General features: G+C 44.3%; 2 protein-coding genes across 20 annotated transcripts in view; both read right to left on the bottom strand.

Moving 5' to 3' along the window:
* Window positions 1-602: 602 nt before the first annotated feature.
* On the bottom strand, window positions 603-2,041 carry REP15 (RAB15 effector protein). Its single transcript, XM_069849852.1, is given in 5 exon segments — window positions 603-667; window positions 670-818; window positions 820-1,038; window positions 1,040-1,113; window positions 1,115-2,041. Coding segments are annotated over 5 exon segments (699 nt in total). The 5' UTR covers window positions 1,307-2,041.
* Window positions 2,042-3,658: 1,617 nt separating this feature from the next.
* The window catches only part of PPFIBP1 (PPFIA binding protein 1), a 114,080-nt gene continuing 101,601 nt past the window's right edge, over window positions 3,659-16,137 (bottom strand). For all 19 annotated transcript variants that reach the window (XM_069863711.1, XM_069863729.1, XM_069863720.1 and 16 more), the window contains 10 exons: window positions 15,840-15,968; window positions 15,014-15,164; window positions 13,595-13,706; window positions 13,359-13,447; window positions 10,218-10,340; window positions 9,290-9,415; window positions 8,366-8,554; window positions 7,634-7,813; window positions 7,211-7,276; window positions 3,659-6,309 (listed from right to left, as the gene is read on the bottom strand). In XM_069863711.1, the coding sequence (XP_069719812.1) occupies window positions 6,223-6,309; window positions 7,211-7,276; window positions 7,634-7,813; window positions 8,366-8,554; window positions 9,290-9,415; window positions 10,218-10,340; window positions 13,359-13,447; window positions 13,595-13,706; window positions 15,014-15,164; window positions 15,840-15,968 (1,252 nt within the window). In that variant the 3' untranslated portion in view covers window positions 3,659-6,222. The remainder of the gene's footprint in view (window positions 6,310-7,210; window positions 7,277-7,633; window positions 7,814-8,365; window positions 8,555-9,289; window positions 9,416-10,217; window positions 10,341-13,358; window positions 13,448-13,594; window positions 13,707-15,013; window positions 15,165-15,839; window positions 15,969-16,137) is intronic.

The raw sequence follows: 16,137 nt of genomic DNA, 5'->3' as shown, positions 1-16,137 counted from the left end.
ACAGCCAACCCTTTGGTCACAGCTCGGACATTGTCCGTAGCCTGGCACTGATCTGCTTCTAAAAGGCAGATAGTAGTTTGTCATGCAGCCCATCTCCCAGTGAGGGGCTTTTCCCCTTGGTTATGAACCAGTCCATGCTTCCAAACCAGCACCTGTAAGCCCTCGTACTGCCCTTCACACTCAGTGCAAGTCTTCTGACCAGCGCCAGGACATTTTCTTAGAGATTCAACCTACCAATTACACAACAAAAGTCTGCCACACATTAAACAGAGGCTGTGAGTCAAGCCTACCATGACCTCCTGAAGGCTCAGGGTGATAAAGCTTTAATCGGCTCCAGCCAAGACTTAATGTCTGGTGAACAAAAAGTTCTGGAAAAATGACGCGCCTTCTATAAACACATTTGTCTGGCAGGTACGTTCTGTTGTTTCAAAACCCAGAGAGACTGACTCAGCTTGGCCTCTGCAGGAGCTAAGGGAATGTGATGGGTGGGAAAGAAGGGGGTGGAGTGAAATGGCATGTGAAAAGAGAAGCCAGAGAGGGAGAGCTGAGCTTCTTGAAGCCTCCTGTGCCCATGTACAGAACCTGCACTGTTAACCAGAGGCTTACAGAAAGTTTATGTACACATTACCCACCTCCTTCAGTCCGTTCTTTGCACCGAGGCACTTTCCAGCATGTCTTTTGTGGGCAGGGAGCTGTCAGTGCTCGTGACAAATTGCTGTAGGACGTTCCTGCCCGGCAGGCGGCATTTTTGCTCCTCTTTGGCAATGCTGTCCAGCGTGACTCCTCAGATGTCCTTGGGCTTCCCTGGCACACAGAATTAAGCCCAGATACTCCCATACCAACAGGCGGCAGAACTGTTCCAGCTTCTCACACCTGCTCATGGTCTGGAAGCACTCATTTGCCAGCACAGCTTCCTGGCAGCAGTTGTCCGCTGCCTCAGCGGGTCTGTCCTCACTGCGGACAAGCTCAGCCAGCTTCAAAGCCTGTACAGCGATCTCAAGTTTGACTCGCTTGTCAGCTCCAGACCAAGTCCACCACAAGCAGGGAGGACCGCTGCTTGCCCATTTTGCTGGTTGTGATACATTCTTCCACTCCCTCTTCCACGCAGAAGCTGGACCAAAAAGACCAAAAAGATCTCGCTCAGCATGTTTGTGGCTGGCTGGAATTTGCTTTGAGGATCCACAAAACCAAGATAGTCCTTCAGCCTTTGAGATACATGGACCACATGTTGGCTGAAGACCTCAGTGATGATTAGAATTCCAGCCTTGTTCTCTAGGTTGTTGCCGTGTGAGACCTTCTGGCCCATTTTCTGTACACAAGGAGGTCATTTCCACACGCAGACCACCTCAGGGAAGCCTCTTTCCTTTTCAGCAGAGGCTCTGTAAGTGCTGGGCTCAGCCAGACCCAGTAAGGATGCATGTGCTTAGCTGCCACCTTCCAGATGAAGACCACGGCAGCAGCAGAGCTGAGCTCTGCGAGCAGGCTGCCCTCTCGCTGGGCACACGGGCTTTCCCCTCGCTGTTTTTCTCTGCAGATGACTGAGCAGCAATCAGCCCAACTGGCCCAGTAACTTTCACACCTACTGAATTCATCTGCTCTCATTTTCCTTATTGTTAATTCCAGCACCATTCCTTCAGCTGATGGTGTCTCATTCCAGTCCGATCTTATTTCTTTGATTGCCTTTCTAGAACTATTACAGAGAAGCTATTTTATTGGCACTGTGTGTTTCCTGGATATGAAACAACCTTTTTCATTTAATCCCCCAGAGAAGGGTAAGCATCCATACCTGAGGACTTCTACAGGGTGCTCAAAATGACACGGTGGTCTGTTTTGATGGGCCCTTTGTCCATATCCCAATATTAACTGCCACTACTTTCAACAGCATTAACTGTGCCAGAGCAATATACACGGACTCATTTGGGCTTTCAACTCAACTGAGAAGCCCACGCTGTTCCTCCTTTTAACTGGATTATCTCAGGGAAGCTTGGAGCACCAAGCATGACTATCAAATACAGCTACAAACAAGCAAGCTTCCTTACCTTAAAAAATCCAACCTCCCTTGCTAGGAAAGTTGAAACACGTTACTACTGCAGCCAGTACTGTTCAGCTCTGGATGTTGTTGGTGTCAAAGGTTTGTTCATCAGCCCAGGATCTTACCATCATTCTCATGCTACAGGCTCTGTCCTGCCGAACGCTGCCCTTCCTCCTCCTTTTCACTGTGAATGAGTGACAAAACCGATGAGGGCCTCTCTCTCTTTGCCCTCTTTCCCCTCAATGTTCAAACCACTTTCATTTGATCTCCGACTCCTGTCTACAGATGTTCATGTGCTCCGGCCACCCCGAGGGATACACCTTCTCAGGTGCGTGGGCTGGTCAGTCCTGCTGCTGCCTTCAGGTCATTCTCTTGAAGAAACACATCATGTCCTCCACAGTACGTGTCTTTTCTACCGCAGGTCTTCAAACTTGTCAACAGTCCACCTCCATTCTTTCATGACCTTCTCACAGCTAGGATTATGGGCATGCTGCTTCTTTTCCTGTTGTTATCTCTGACTGTGATTCTAATTTCCTTTCTCTTCAAGGGTTCCCCAACACCTCCTGCTCTCTCCTTGCTGACCACTGCTCCAGATCTACTGGCAAATCAGCAGGTTTTCCTTCTCAGCTGCTTCAAAGTTGAAGTTATCCTCATCAGTTGGAGGAAGATAAAGAGGCTCAGTAGAAAAAACTCTTTCCACAAAAAAAAAAAAAAAAGGCAAAACACTAAGGTGAAGCATAAAGTTTGTATTAAGCATTCACAGCAACGAAGCAATGTAAGGTGTAAACAGCATGCGGGTAGGGCAGTAACTTCTCTCCTGAAGAGAAAGCCAGGATGTAACAATACCGAGTGGATGGGAATCAGATGAGTAATTCCAGAGGTTATTCTGGATTATTTCTCTGTTCCTAAGAACATATGCAATTTAAGCAAACAGACAAAAGCTGGGTTTAGTGTCTGTAAGTTCTTGACTGATACACATCTGCCTTTTCCTCATCACTGTCAATAAACAAACAACAAATTTATTATAAGCTTAGGTTTCAAAGTGTTTATCCTCAGTGTTCCCTCCCAAATGTTGGTCTATGAACAAAAACCCACAGAAATGAAGGTCACGAGAGGAGCTCTGCATTCTCTATTCTGTGATCTGGGCTACACTGGGCAAAACACTGATCATCACTTGTACCTGCACCCCAGCAACAACGTGCAGAGTCTGGAAAACCTCAGCTCCTGTTGGCAAAGTAGGTGCAGCTCTTGTGACTGCTGAGGGCTGCGAGGGCATGGGGATGGGGATGACCCGGGGGACCAGAGAGACAGTTTTCACCCTTTTTGTACGCCGTGAGGACTCGCTGAGGAGCATACACCAAGCAATGGGGGAGTGCGTTCTCATCACACCATACTGGACAACTCAAAATGGTTGAAATCTAGATCCCAGAAACAAGTAAAACTACTCGGGGTATTCTTAGCTGTTGGTTAAGTCTTTCTGCATGTAGTATCAACAAACAAACCCATGAATCCACAAAAAAAAGTGTGATTTTTGCCCCTTCTCCCTCATGTCTCTTAAATAGAAGAGAACAAGCTTCCTAGTAAAATAAAAAGGAAAAAAAAGACACATTATAAAGGAATCAGCACTTGGCATTTTCCACAGATTTTATTGGATTTCACATGGCAATACACAGTAGTTACGTTGCCCTCTTCACACACGCACAAATTGAAATACCCCAATGGTATCAATCGTGTGCACACGCACACATGAACTTCCTGACTTTATCACTTGCTTTCGTATTCCACCCCATGAAACAACCGAGGTTCACATGACAGACAGCTTCGAAGGGAAAACCTGGTTTCCAACCAGTTTGGAGCAGAATGCTACTTATACTGGACTTGAAATAAATCATCATCGATACGCTTGCCAATAGCAATGGATGGAAAAGAAATTGGAGAGTTTTTGCCTACCTCAGCACATAATCGCGCGTCACTAGCCCTCTCGTTTTTTCCCCCACATGAATATCCAGTCATTACATTCACTAGTTAGTGTCTAGTGAGAATAAATCTGGCCCAGAAGCCTGCACCATGTCTTCCCAGTGCTTCTGCAGCATTTGGGAGTGCAGGGCCTTAAGCTTGACTTACATGTAAATAACAACCGTATTGCAGAGCATTCACAGAAAGTGAGCCCTGAACTCACATCCCAAGCACCTGCATACTAGAGGTGACAACAGGCATTACACAATGCGGTATTTCTGCTCGAATGAAATAGCTCAAACTCCCCCAAGACTGCAGAAGAAGAAACCACAGATGGCAAATTATTTGTGGACATTACTTAGACAGGAATTTTGAATAAAGCATCAGTTGTGGTCTGCTTGCACACAAATGGTAAGCAGCACAAACTATTTCATGCACACATTATGGACTGTTTGCCTGGCTGCAGTTACTAAAGAGAAAATGGCAGAGCTCAATGTTACATGGAACACAACTGGTCCATATTAACATTTTTATCTTGGTATATAAATAATAGCCTATGCTGCACATCTTTCAAATAACTGGGCTGGCAATAGTGTATCAGGTTACAATAACATAATGCTGGACATCTCAAATCTACCCCAACGTCTGATGGGAGCTCCCTGGAAGCCCCTGAAAGAACCTTTTCTAACTTTGGTAATAGTGTTCCAGAAATACCCACAAAGTCAGCACAAATCTAACATCCTTTGCACCACACCAGCCACGTGTCAGAAATGGTCTCGTCTCCAGCAAGAGCGATGAAATGAGTGAAACACGGCTTGGTAAAGCAACACACCATTGCAAGGAACAATTTCAGCTGTGCTTTTTTTTTTTGCCTTTACAAGGTAAAGAAGTTTCATGCCACTGTGCTAAAATACATGCAATGTTCAACACCATACAAACTGACCACTGTAATAAACAGAGTTACTTTTTTTCGTTTGCTTTTGGCTAGGACACCTTGCAATACCAAAAGGCTGACAAAAGATTTCCACTGGCTAGTTAGGATTATTAAAATATGATGATCTTCAAAAGCAGAGGAGCTGTGCTTTAAGAAGATAAAATGATGAGCAACATGTTTGGTATTTTTGAGGAAAAGTCCTACCTTAGGTTTAATATTATGAAATAATATATTTCCTATACATTTCTCTATATAACTTCATTCTTTTTGCAACTACACCATCTTTATGTTAGTCACAGCACAGAAATATCCCTTCCATATGCAGGGAGTACTCTCAATTTCTAAGGAATTTTTTTTTAAGTCACAGAAGTGTTAATAACCTTGTTTGAATGCTAAAACTACTGCTGCTGGGAACAAGAAAGATGACGTTTTAAACATGCAGTTTCCATACCAGTCACTGCTAGAAGAAACATGCTTTATAATTCTCTCATCCCAAATGGAAGATCATTAAACTGTGCACTTAGTAAAAAAGCAATGAAAGCAAACAGTTCCAAAGGTCAGCCTGCCTTTTCCAGTAACCAGCTGGCATGCAAACTGGACACAGTCTTTTTACAACCCTCTCCCCTTCCCCCACATCTCAAACTTTCCATCACTCTGTCTCACAAAATTTAAAATTTTGCTTCTGTATGTACTTCATAGACATCTTTTTTTTTTCTTTTTTTTATAAAACGGTATAAAAATAAGAGCAATAGTCAAGAGCTACTGGGGAATTTAAGCAGGGCATGGATGACTAAAATCCTACATTGGATACGTAGGAAGGGCAGAACTGGTATTAGTGCTGAACAAATGCACTTGAAAAAGAGCAGTAATATCCTTTTTCAGCTGAGAGCCTAGAGCAAGCTGATGCACAGTATCTACAGACGCAATACTTCTACCTAACATCTCCTGTTATTTTGAAACAGTACAAAAGATTATCTGAGTTCATGAATAAGCAAAAGGAGCAGTATGATACCATGTAAATTTAAATGCAACACTCCGAAACACACCACCAGACTGTACATTAAATATAGCAAAAACAATTACCATTCACCAGTGTCTGAGTGTTTCTTATGGCAACTTTATAGTAGGCACCTTTTTTTTTTTTCTCTCTTATTTTTTAAAATTCTCCACACACCAGTATTACTTCTAACAAACAGAAGCAAGAGCAATGTAATGTACATGATCTGCTGCCCATCACATATAATGATGACGTTTCTTGCACAAAGGTAAGTGAGCTTTTGTCAGTGCCTGGTGGTTACTGTCACACGTTGGAGTCCTCATCTGTTATACTGGTGCTAGGAGAGCGAGTTGCAAAGTCTTTAAACATTTCATCTTCTTTCAGCATGTGCTAGAATAGAAAGGAGGGAGGAGTCAAGGTTCAGGCCCCCACAACTGAAATCAAAGCCCTGGGATGGTCCAGTCCTGCGCTTGGCAGCAAACACTGTTGTCAGCCTTGCCAGCCACCGCTTTCATAGAATCATAGAATCACCAGGTTGGAAAAGACCCACCGGATCATCGAGTCCAACCATTCCTATCAAATACTAAACCATGCCCCTCGGCGCCTCATCCACCCGTCCCTTAAACGCCTCCAGGGAAGGTGACTTAACCACCTCCCTGGACAGCCTGTTCCAGTGCCAAATGATCCTTTCCATGAAAATTTTTTTCCTAATGTCCAGCCTAAACCTCCCCTGGTGGAGCTTGAGGCCATTCCCTCTTGTCCTGTCCCCTGTCACTTGGGAGAAGAGGTCACCACCCTCCTCTCTACAACCTCCTTTTAGGTAGTTGTAAAGAGCAATGAGGTCTCCCCTCAGCCTCCTCTTCTCCAGGCTAAACAACCCCAGCTCTCTCAGCCGTTCCTTATAAGGCCTGTTCTCCAGCCCCTTCACCAGCTTTGTTGCTCTTCTCTGGACTTGCTCCAGAGCCTCAACATCCTTCTTGTGGTGAGGGGCCCAGACCTGAACACACTATTCAAGGAGCGGTCCTGTTGAGAACCTCAACTGACCCCTAGTTCTGATGAGGCTACACTATATCCATAATTTGCACAGTATTTTAGACACTTCAGCCCTCAGTCACAACTGGTTCTTCACTCTGTCCAAAGACAAGGTCCCACCACTATGCACCGAAATTGATTAAAGCAATTGCCCCCAAAACTACAACACAGCTGTTTGATACTAGCAAAAGCCAAGGGGTTTGTACCCATCTTAGTAAATGAGAGATCTTATTCCACAGACCCCACTTTAAAGTCTTACTGTCAAGTTGTTGATGCCTTCAGAAAATGCTCCTATTTGCCTCACTGTCCCTTCTGAATCTTCCATCTACAAAAAACAGATAAAGAATAATGAATCAATAATCAATTCACCGTATGCCACAACAGAGTGGCAATTAAATGCAGCACATAATGGAACTGCTTGATTACACCCATCATGGTCAGAGCAAGGGAGGAACGTGCCCTGCCGGGAGAGGACAGTTATACCAGAGTAGGTCCTAAAGATGCTGAATTTACAGCCTGAGCTTCTTTGGACCGAGACTTCTTTGTTACTAATGCTGCATGACTGCAAAAAGCCAGGACCTTCATGGGCCAAAGCAAAAGGAAGGCTTCCCTGGGAAAAGGAAAGGTTTTTCACTGAACCTGTCAGTACAGTAAGGACTCCGGACTGCTAGAACTGGCTTACCTGCTCCAGCCTGTCCAAATCATCATCATCATACACTCGGATATCCAGACCAGGCTTGAAACCTTTCTTCGACCCACTTCCAGGTGCTCTCCCCAGCTCCATAGGACACACATACTCTTCCACATCATCTTGCTTCTTCTTCCTCAGGCTCCCAAAGCTGCTGAAGGCAAGTTTCTTTGGCTTACAAGTAAAGAAAAATTGACAAAAAGTTAGAGAATCAGCAAAGAATTAACAGATCTCTTGCTCTTGCACTGGTGTTTCAATGATAAAGGGTAAAGACCCCATGCTTTCCTAAGCAAAGATCTTCTGAATTGCTGTATTTCACAATAATTATATTTGAAAGAACAAGATTGTGTCTCCTCATTCTACCACTGCTAAGAACACCATTTAGAGGACCCCAAATGATGTAAGAATCCCACTGTATTAAACCATGAGCATAACAACATTAAGAGACAGTTTCCCTCCCAAACATCTTACAGTACAGACAGAAGAACAACACAAGAGTGCTACCTCTTGTCTGTGCATATGAGAACTTGATAGTGGTGTGTTCACAGCAGACACAATTATCAAACCCAGGTCTTGTGAGTTCTTCTCTCATGCTGCTTTTGTTGGTAACCATCCCCTTTTCTCAGGCCATACTGAACTGCCCTCCAAAGACAGATAAAACAAGCACACCAGAGATCTAAATGTCTGTTTGGAAGTTAATGCACTGTCCCAGAAAAAGGGACTTACCTTTACTTTGGCAGTTGCTGTTAAGAGGACATAGTCTGGGGACTCCATGGCTTCGCGTTTCTGCTGCTGGGCCTCCTGCCCAATAAGGAGGTTGAAATGAGTCGCCAAGTGCCGTCTCAGTAGCGTCTTGTTTGGTGGGATGTTCAGCAACTGTGCCATGGTTTCTACATTGAAACGAGGCTCCAAAACCTATTAATCAAATTACAGAGATTCCAGCTGAAGCCAGTACTGTCTGATAAGGTCTCAAGGACATCAACAGGCACACCTATCTCGGTCACTTCCTAAGGTTTCTCCATGGTTTTCCTTCATATTTTAGAGTAAACATGCAACAAAAAGGGCAAAAAAGTAGCTAACAAGTTAAAGAACTCATAAAATGTTGCCTCTGAGCTTTCCTTCTTGAATTATAAATGGAAACAAATTGGCAGGTAAGAAGAAAGGAACAAATAAATCCGCCCTTGACTCATGTCATGTGTGAAGCTGCCACAAAATGTTTAGCCACCACCCTCTTTAATTCTGGAAAACACAGAATGATGTAAAATAAACAGACATAAAATGTTTGGAGCAGGGATATACCTCTTAATCACCACAACAAATACCTGGCTTGACACTAAAATCACAAATTTTACAAAAGTAACCAGCCTTCTTCACAAAATAAAAACATATTCAGGTCTAGGAAAGAAGATGGTGGCTGTTTAACAGCATGATACCAATATACAGCACTGCTGCCCACACTGATTCTGCTCAAGACATTCACATCCTTTAAACAATAGAGTAATAAATTTTGGTAGTGACTTCTTATGAAGCAGAATAAGACGATAAGGTGTGCGTGGCAAAGATAATTTCTTTGCTCTAGCAATTCTCAGACACGGTGGGTTTTTTTTTAATTGATTTTTAAAAATGGAATCAGCCAGCCTAAAACCTTACCATCAGTCCCCCATGCACGCCGCTCCCCCGCAGATTAGGAGCATACTCTGCCAGATCAACCGAGCGTAACCACTCCATCACACGATGATTGGTCCACTGGGTGACCTCAGAAGGTGTAACATTATTCTGTGAACAGGAGAAATAGGCAGTTAAGGAGATTTCCCAGCTCAGCTGTCCTAGTCCCAGTCTTTACTGAAACAAAGCTCTCCTGCCCTTAACGAATACAAGCTCACTTTACACTTGAGAAAAAAAACCTTCTTTTTTCGATTGCTGTTATGCAGCATTACCAACATGAAGATGGATTCGCGCAGTGGGCAGACCTGTATTACGCTTCCTGCCACCTGATTATCCTGCTGTGCACTAGGACTGCTTGCAATTTCTACTAGCGGAACAGAAAATTCAACCAGCTCCATGAGCCTTGTGCTTTTCTTGCAGACATGCATTGTGAATCTTAATCCAAGAGTCAGGGTTGCTTCATCATCCATTGCCCTATCCAGCGTATGCTGCTTCCAAAACAAACTGATGGCAGTCTCTCATCTGGTAACAGGGCCAAACTCCTTTTACAAAGAAAATTTTGACATAGTTTTACAGAGTTACACAAGACTCATGGCAATAGTGCACTAAGTTCAAGATGATTTGTGTTCCAGATAGCACATTAGAGACTAAGCCAAACCAGCCAGCTGTTGGCTAGGGAGAGGAAAGGGAGATCTGGCAAGGGAATGTGAGTCTGGGGCCACGACAGTGGTGTTCCAGGTAATGATGGCAGAGCATGAGACTTGGAAGAACAACATGAGAAAAAGGAAACTGAAAATGAAACAGAAAGAAATAGGAAGAAGGAGAAAGGAGAAAAGGGCAGAGCAGGAATAATCAGAAACACCAGGGAAAATCCTAGAGGATTCTTCTTTACAGTTTCAGCTTAAAGCAGTACCTCATCAGATGGCCTCCTGCGCAGACAGTTGGGCTCAAAGTTATTTATTCTCAAAACCTGAATGGCTCTTTTGATGCTGAGGTGGTGGAGGACGCTGACAACTTTCAAGGACAGCAAGTCATCCTGACAAAGAGGAAGAAGGAGTTATTAAACATGTTTACTGCTGGAATCAGCACCGGGCTGCAGGAAACTGCTTTGGACTCAGGCATAAAATGGCACATCTGACACATTCTCTGTTGAGATTTTAATACGTGAGACACATGATTAATGTCAAACCATCTGTCCCAAAATAAAAGCCTCATGCATTGCTCTGTGCTAGCTCCTGTGCTGTGTTCTTCACATAGGATACAGAGCTTAGCACAAGAAAACCTGGGGTAATAAGGAGGGTTGAGGGTGAGATGACAAATTCTCAGCAGTCTGGGTATAGCCAGGACAGCTTTCCAACTCTACAGCAAAGTCACACCAGGTAGCCAAGGCAGATCAGTCCTGCAGTGGCTGCAGCTCCTCAGAAGCCCTGTGCTTGTCTTACAGGAGAGTTAGATGGATTAAACCCAGGCTTCCTCCTGTTGATATTGTAAAGCCCATATAAAATACATGCAAATGTGTCAGAAAAAGGTAACTTAATAGAAGTGTGATTGATTTCTTCTTTGTTATACAGAAAGAGTTAATATTGATGATGCTCAGTTTGCATTTGTGTCTCCAGAGAAGAACAAAAGTCTTATATGTCACCTTAGCTGACACCTCACACACACAAAACCTGCTGGATTGACTTCATCTGACCAGGAGTAAAGTGAGGAGCTGATGCTGGTGCTAAGCACTTTGAAATACATTATGCAAAAACTATTAAATGTAGCCTGTCTTCAAACAAGTTGGCTCTTAGAATTTCAGTTTTCTTCAAAGGAAATTGCTTGTTTTTTCTTCACCTAATCATCCACATGAATAAGTAAGTAGATTGAATGTTTGCTCACTGAAGAGGAAAATTCCACCTACTATTATTAATTAATAAAAACCTGAAGAGCAAAGGCCTAGCTGCATGAACTGCAACCACAGAATTTGCACACTTTTGTGTACCTACAAATGCTGCCTGAGTACATGCGTGTCATGCACAACTGTTAAGCACAAGGTGGCCCACTTCTCATGTGTGAGTCCAGGCTCTTGCTTACTATGTTTGCTTAAGGTAGCATCTTTAAAGCTGGAGATAATAGAGGAAGCACTTGCAGGTGAGTAGCAGTGAATGTGTCAGGCCTTCTCTTTTCTATAGGTTACAGCTACTAGCACTTCCTTAACACAGGAAACCCCAATTTAAAGCTGTCCTTTAAACACTGCAATGAAGCACACAGACCAATATGGCATTCTGGCATATCCTTTTAGTTGTAGTGATGCCTCTGACACTGACCTCCCTCAGCCTTCTCCCTTCAATTACCCAGAAAATTTGAAGACTCAATTTATGAACCATTCAACACCCTTGAAATTATTGTCAGAAAAGCTCTAGAGACACCAAGATGTTTGGCTGTTGAAATCTGTACTTTTGGTACGCTACAAGTGCACAGGTGTAGCTTCTGCAATGCTGCAAAAAGTAAGCTAGAGTAAGCTCCATTTTCAGCTTCCTTTCAGTAGATCCAGCGATCTGGGGCAAAACTCACACATGCATATAATGACTACATTGGTACTTTTTACATTCCTTCACAAAACTTTCAACACAGGCTCAGAGTAATGCACAGATGGTCTGCTCACCACCACATGGGCGCCAACTTTCTGCCTTATAAAGCTCAGGCCAGGTTGCTGTGATCCAGTTCTTTGGCTCCTTGTGGACACTGGATTCCATGAGAGACCTTAGAATGGCTGTCTGTGACATGAGAGCTGCCCAAGCAGTCAGTTTCCCTTCAGCACCCCACGAGCAGGCTGTGCGAGGGGCCAGACAGGATAGTGCCAGTGGGAGGGCTGAGAGAAAGAAGGTTGGGGATGGTAGCTGGTGGCAGTGCCTCTTCTCCAACCACACCCAGCTGTCTCTCAGGGCCAGCTGCTCCCTGGACCCTCCTGCTTCCCCTTACAGCAGGGGCAGGAGGATGTGTTTGGGACCAGGACTTGCCTGGAGGAGACCAGGACTTGCTTGGAGGAGAAAGACCTGGGGGTGCTGGTTGACAGCCGACTGAACGTGAGCCAGCAGTGTGCCCAGGTGGCCAAGAAGGCCAATGGCATCCTGGCTTGTATCAGAAACAGCGTGACCAGCAGGTCCAGGGAGGTTATTCTCCCTCTGTACTTGGCACTGGTGAGACCACTCCTTGAATAGTGTGTTCAGTTCTGGGCCCCTCACCACAAAAAGGATGTTGAGGCTCTGGAGTGAGTCCAGAGAAGAGCAACGAAGGTGGTGAAGGGGCTGGAGAACAGGCCTTACAAGGAACGGCTGAGAGAGCTGGGGTTGTTTAGCCTGGAGAAGAGGAGGCTGAGGGGAGACCTCATTGCTCTTTACAACTACCTGAGAGGAGGGTGCTGGCCTCTTCTCCCAGGAGACAGGGGACAGGATGAGAGGGAATGGCCTCAAGCTTCACCAGGGGAGGTTTAGGCTGGACATTAGGAAAAAAATTTTCATGGAAAGGATCATTTGGCACTGGAACAGGCTGTCCAGGGAGGTGGTTAAGTCACCTTCCCTGGAGGCGTTTAAGGGGCGGGTGGATAAGGCGCTGAGGGGCATGGTTTAGTATTTGATAGGAATGGTTGGACTTGATGATCCGGTGGGTCTTTTCCAACCTGGTGATTCTATGATCCTACTGGGGGAAGACCTGGGGGAGGCTGAGAGGAGGTGAATCTGAGAGGAAAGGGGATAAGTCTGCTTGCAGAGATGGGCGGTAGGGCACAGATCCTGGTGCTGTGGGGTGTAAAAATGATTGCTGCTGCTGGCAAATTGATCCACAAGGAGCAGGCGGAAGATGGAGCCTGGGATGGAGGCGGGGAGGATGTTAAGTGAATATAGTATCTATGCAGTTGCAACAATAGGCACAGTAAAAGCAGGGCTCTCTAGCCTCACCTCGTCTTTAGTGGGGGAATTCCACTCTTTATCTGGAGGTACGCCAGTGTGCGTTAAAGTAAGGGGAAACTAAGAACATAAAACAGATGTCAGGAAAAGAAATGACATTTACTCACCACACTCATGTAATGGAGCATTCGGCCATCTACTTTTCCTTCATCAAACTGGGTCTTATACTGGGGAAGGCCAATGTCATCCAGCCACCCTAGGGCAGAGACAGATACTCATGTTAGCGTGGTAGCCAAATTACCTAGCACCAGGTTAGTGTTATTCTCATCCTTTGAGGCCCAAATTAGCCCTGATTAAGAAGGCCTATCAAAAGTTACTGCTTCAGCATGTAATAAAACCTTACTGGTAACCCAGTGGTAATCCAGTTTTCCATGATTGTTTTCTTCTTCAGACCCAAGTGCCTGCAGAGCAAGCTGAAGCTTCTTCCGATGTAACGGATGCTTTATCCCAAGCTCCTGTAAAAGAAAGGAAAGTGGCACACCTAGAATCTACATTGTATTTTATTTCTCCCTCTGCTGAATTACAAATGGTTTCAGAGAGTCACAACGCACACAGCACTTGCTGATGACTTGGCAGGTGTAGAATCATAGAATCATAGAATAACCAGGTTGGAAGAGACCCACCGGATCATCGAGTCCAACCACTCCTATCAAACACTAAACCATGCCCCTTTGTACTTTCTATTTGCTGAATATCAATATAATTTTAGCACATGGTGAGCACTACAGCAGGGCCCAGTCACTGCAATGGATTAATTTCAAAATGTGGTGAATACCAAATTCTATGAAAACGTTGCCCACAATATTCTCATGTCACATTAAAACCTCCCACCCCCTCCAATGTAAAACATGTTAGCATTCAGACAAATATTTGATGGGATTACTTCTCCTTCCTCGCACTTAGGCAGGTAAAGTTAAAAGAACTATTTAGCCCCTGAAGGTCCCAAGAATTACTGAAATTAATTAATACTTCCAAATGCATAATACCTTCCCCTGGTTAATTGCAAGTGCAGCCATTCCAGGATCTTTTCAATCCCATTTAGACTTCCATCAGTGGTTGCTCTGATAACATTATTACTAGCCACTATGTCCATACCACAGTTTTCTTATTCTGGTTGTAGTATAACTACCACTTTGAATTAGTTCACTCCCTCATTGAGAAAACAAGGTTACCACTTGGTGAGGATGGTGATTTTTAAAGCTGGAAAATCAAATGTTAGCAAATACCGTGGATTCAAAGTATAGATTGAATCAACTTTGAAATATTTCTAGTTTTAGAAAACCAGATGTGAACAATTCAATAATGACTTAAGACAAAAAAAGCGATCACCTTGTGTGTAACAAATCCTCATTCTTATGTGTAAAATGGGCAGGAAATATTGTCGGACCAAACCAGCAGCTTTTTACACCTTTCTCATGCTGGCAATATAATAACTGTACTATACATAACTGCTAACGAATCTACAAACCCACATGATAATGAGGCACCTGTGTGCTAACTGTAAAGTGGCTGATTGGTATGTCCATGCTTAATAAAGTTAAATCACATATTCGTAACTATTAGTTCCATAACAGAGCACTACACTTTTATGAAGCTTCAACTAAAACCTGACAGATTTGGCATCGCTGCAGATGACAAAATTTTTACAATTTTATTTTTTTTTTCTTTTACTGGAAGCACCCTACACACATGATTTACATGCACAGAAATAACAATTTATTTGGTATGTTTAGCTGAAAGCAGTGTTTCCAGCATTTCTCACCTTTTCCAGATCTGGCTGAGAAGCCTGCAGAAGGGTTTGCCCAGACAGTATCCAGTGTTTGCCATTACTAACGTAAGAGCCCAGCCCTTGGTCCTGGAGCCAGTTGCAAACCTGTTCCTTCGTCCACTTTGCGAATGGCATGTCCAGCTCACTACAGAAGATTTACCAAAAAAAAAACCTGATTAAACGTCATGCCTCAAATCTCCTATTCTCTTATATAATAATAAAACTAAGACCTAAGCCTAACTCATCAGTATTTTGTGGGAATTTGGACAGTCTCTGTGGGAGAGCACGCATGACAGTTGGCTGCTGAGGGAACCTCATGAGGCAGAGGGTGTGTGTACTCCTGAACTGTCAGCACCACAAAGCACTGATTGCTGCTGATCTCCCTCCACTATCACAATAAACAAAGTCTATTAATACCACTGAAACAAGTACGTCTGCTGCCTAGGGTGGCTAAAACTCTAAAGTAAGACCACAATGCTTTACTTTGGCCTCTAGTCCCCAGAAGGGCAGCAGGAAGCATACCATAGCAATATCTGTCATTGTCACGTGAGGACTCACAACCCACTTTGCATGGCCTCAGAGGTGTACCATGTGAAGCCATGGGCAAGGAAGCCTCCACTTGCAGCAGGACTGCACCATGCAACCAACCTCAATCCTGCAAAACCATCTCTCAAAGGAGGAAATAGCCTAGATCCACATGTTTCCATTTGCCAGGAGAGGGGACATTTCATTTTGGCACTGCACTTCTCTTTTGGACCCTGTGCTCAACTGGAGCTGCTGGGAAGGCAACCATCAGTGTGCTCTGTAACATTCTTCTTACTTGTGAGACTGCCCCAGGTCTCGAGACCAGCCCAGTCGTGGCCCTGCTGTTGCTCTTGTCCCTCCTCTTTTGAACTCCGTTTCAGACATGTCATCTGGGTTGAAGGTAGTAGATTGACTTCTTTTAAGTCTAGTTCAAAAGAAGAAAGCATATTCACATTTGGCTAAGGAAAAAGCATGCTTCTACTGCAACAAATACACGTAAAATCTCCTGTAGGGTTTGTAGCCCTTCTTCCACCCCTTACTCACTGAGTTACTGTTAGCTCCTGCAAATGCCCCACTGGTCCCTGCTCTTAGGA

The sequence above is a fragment of the Phaenicophaeus curvirostris genome, chromosome 1 (assembly GCF_032191515.1).
Source record: "Phaenicophaeus curvirostris isolate KB17595 chromosome 1, BPBGC_Pcur_1.0, whole genome shotgun sequence".
NCBI lineage: Eukaryota > Metazoa > Chordata > Aves > Cuculiformes > Cuculidae > Phaenicophaeus > Phaenicophaeus curvirostris.
The sequence above is the reverse complement of the archived record's forward strand: the minus strand, read 5'-3'. Positions and strand labels throughout refer to the sequence as shown.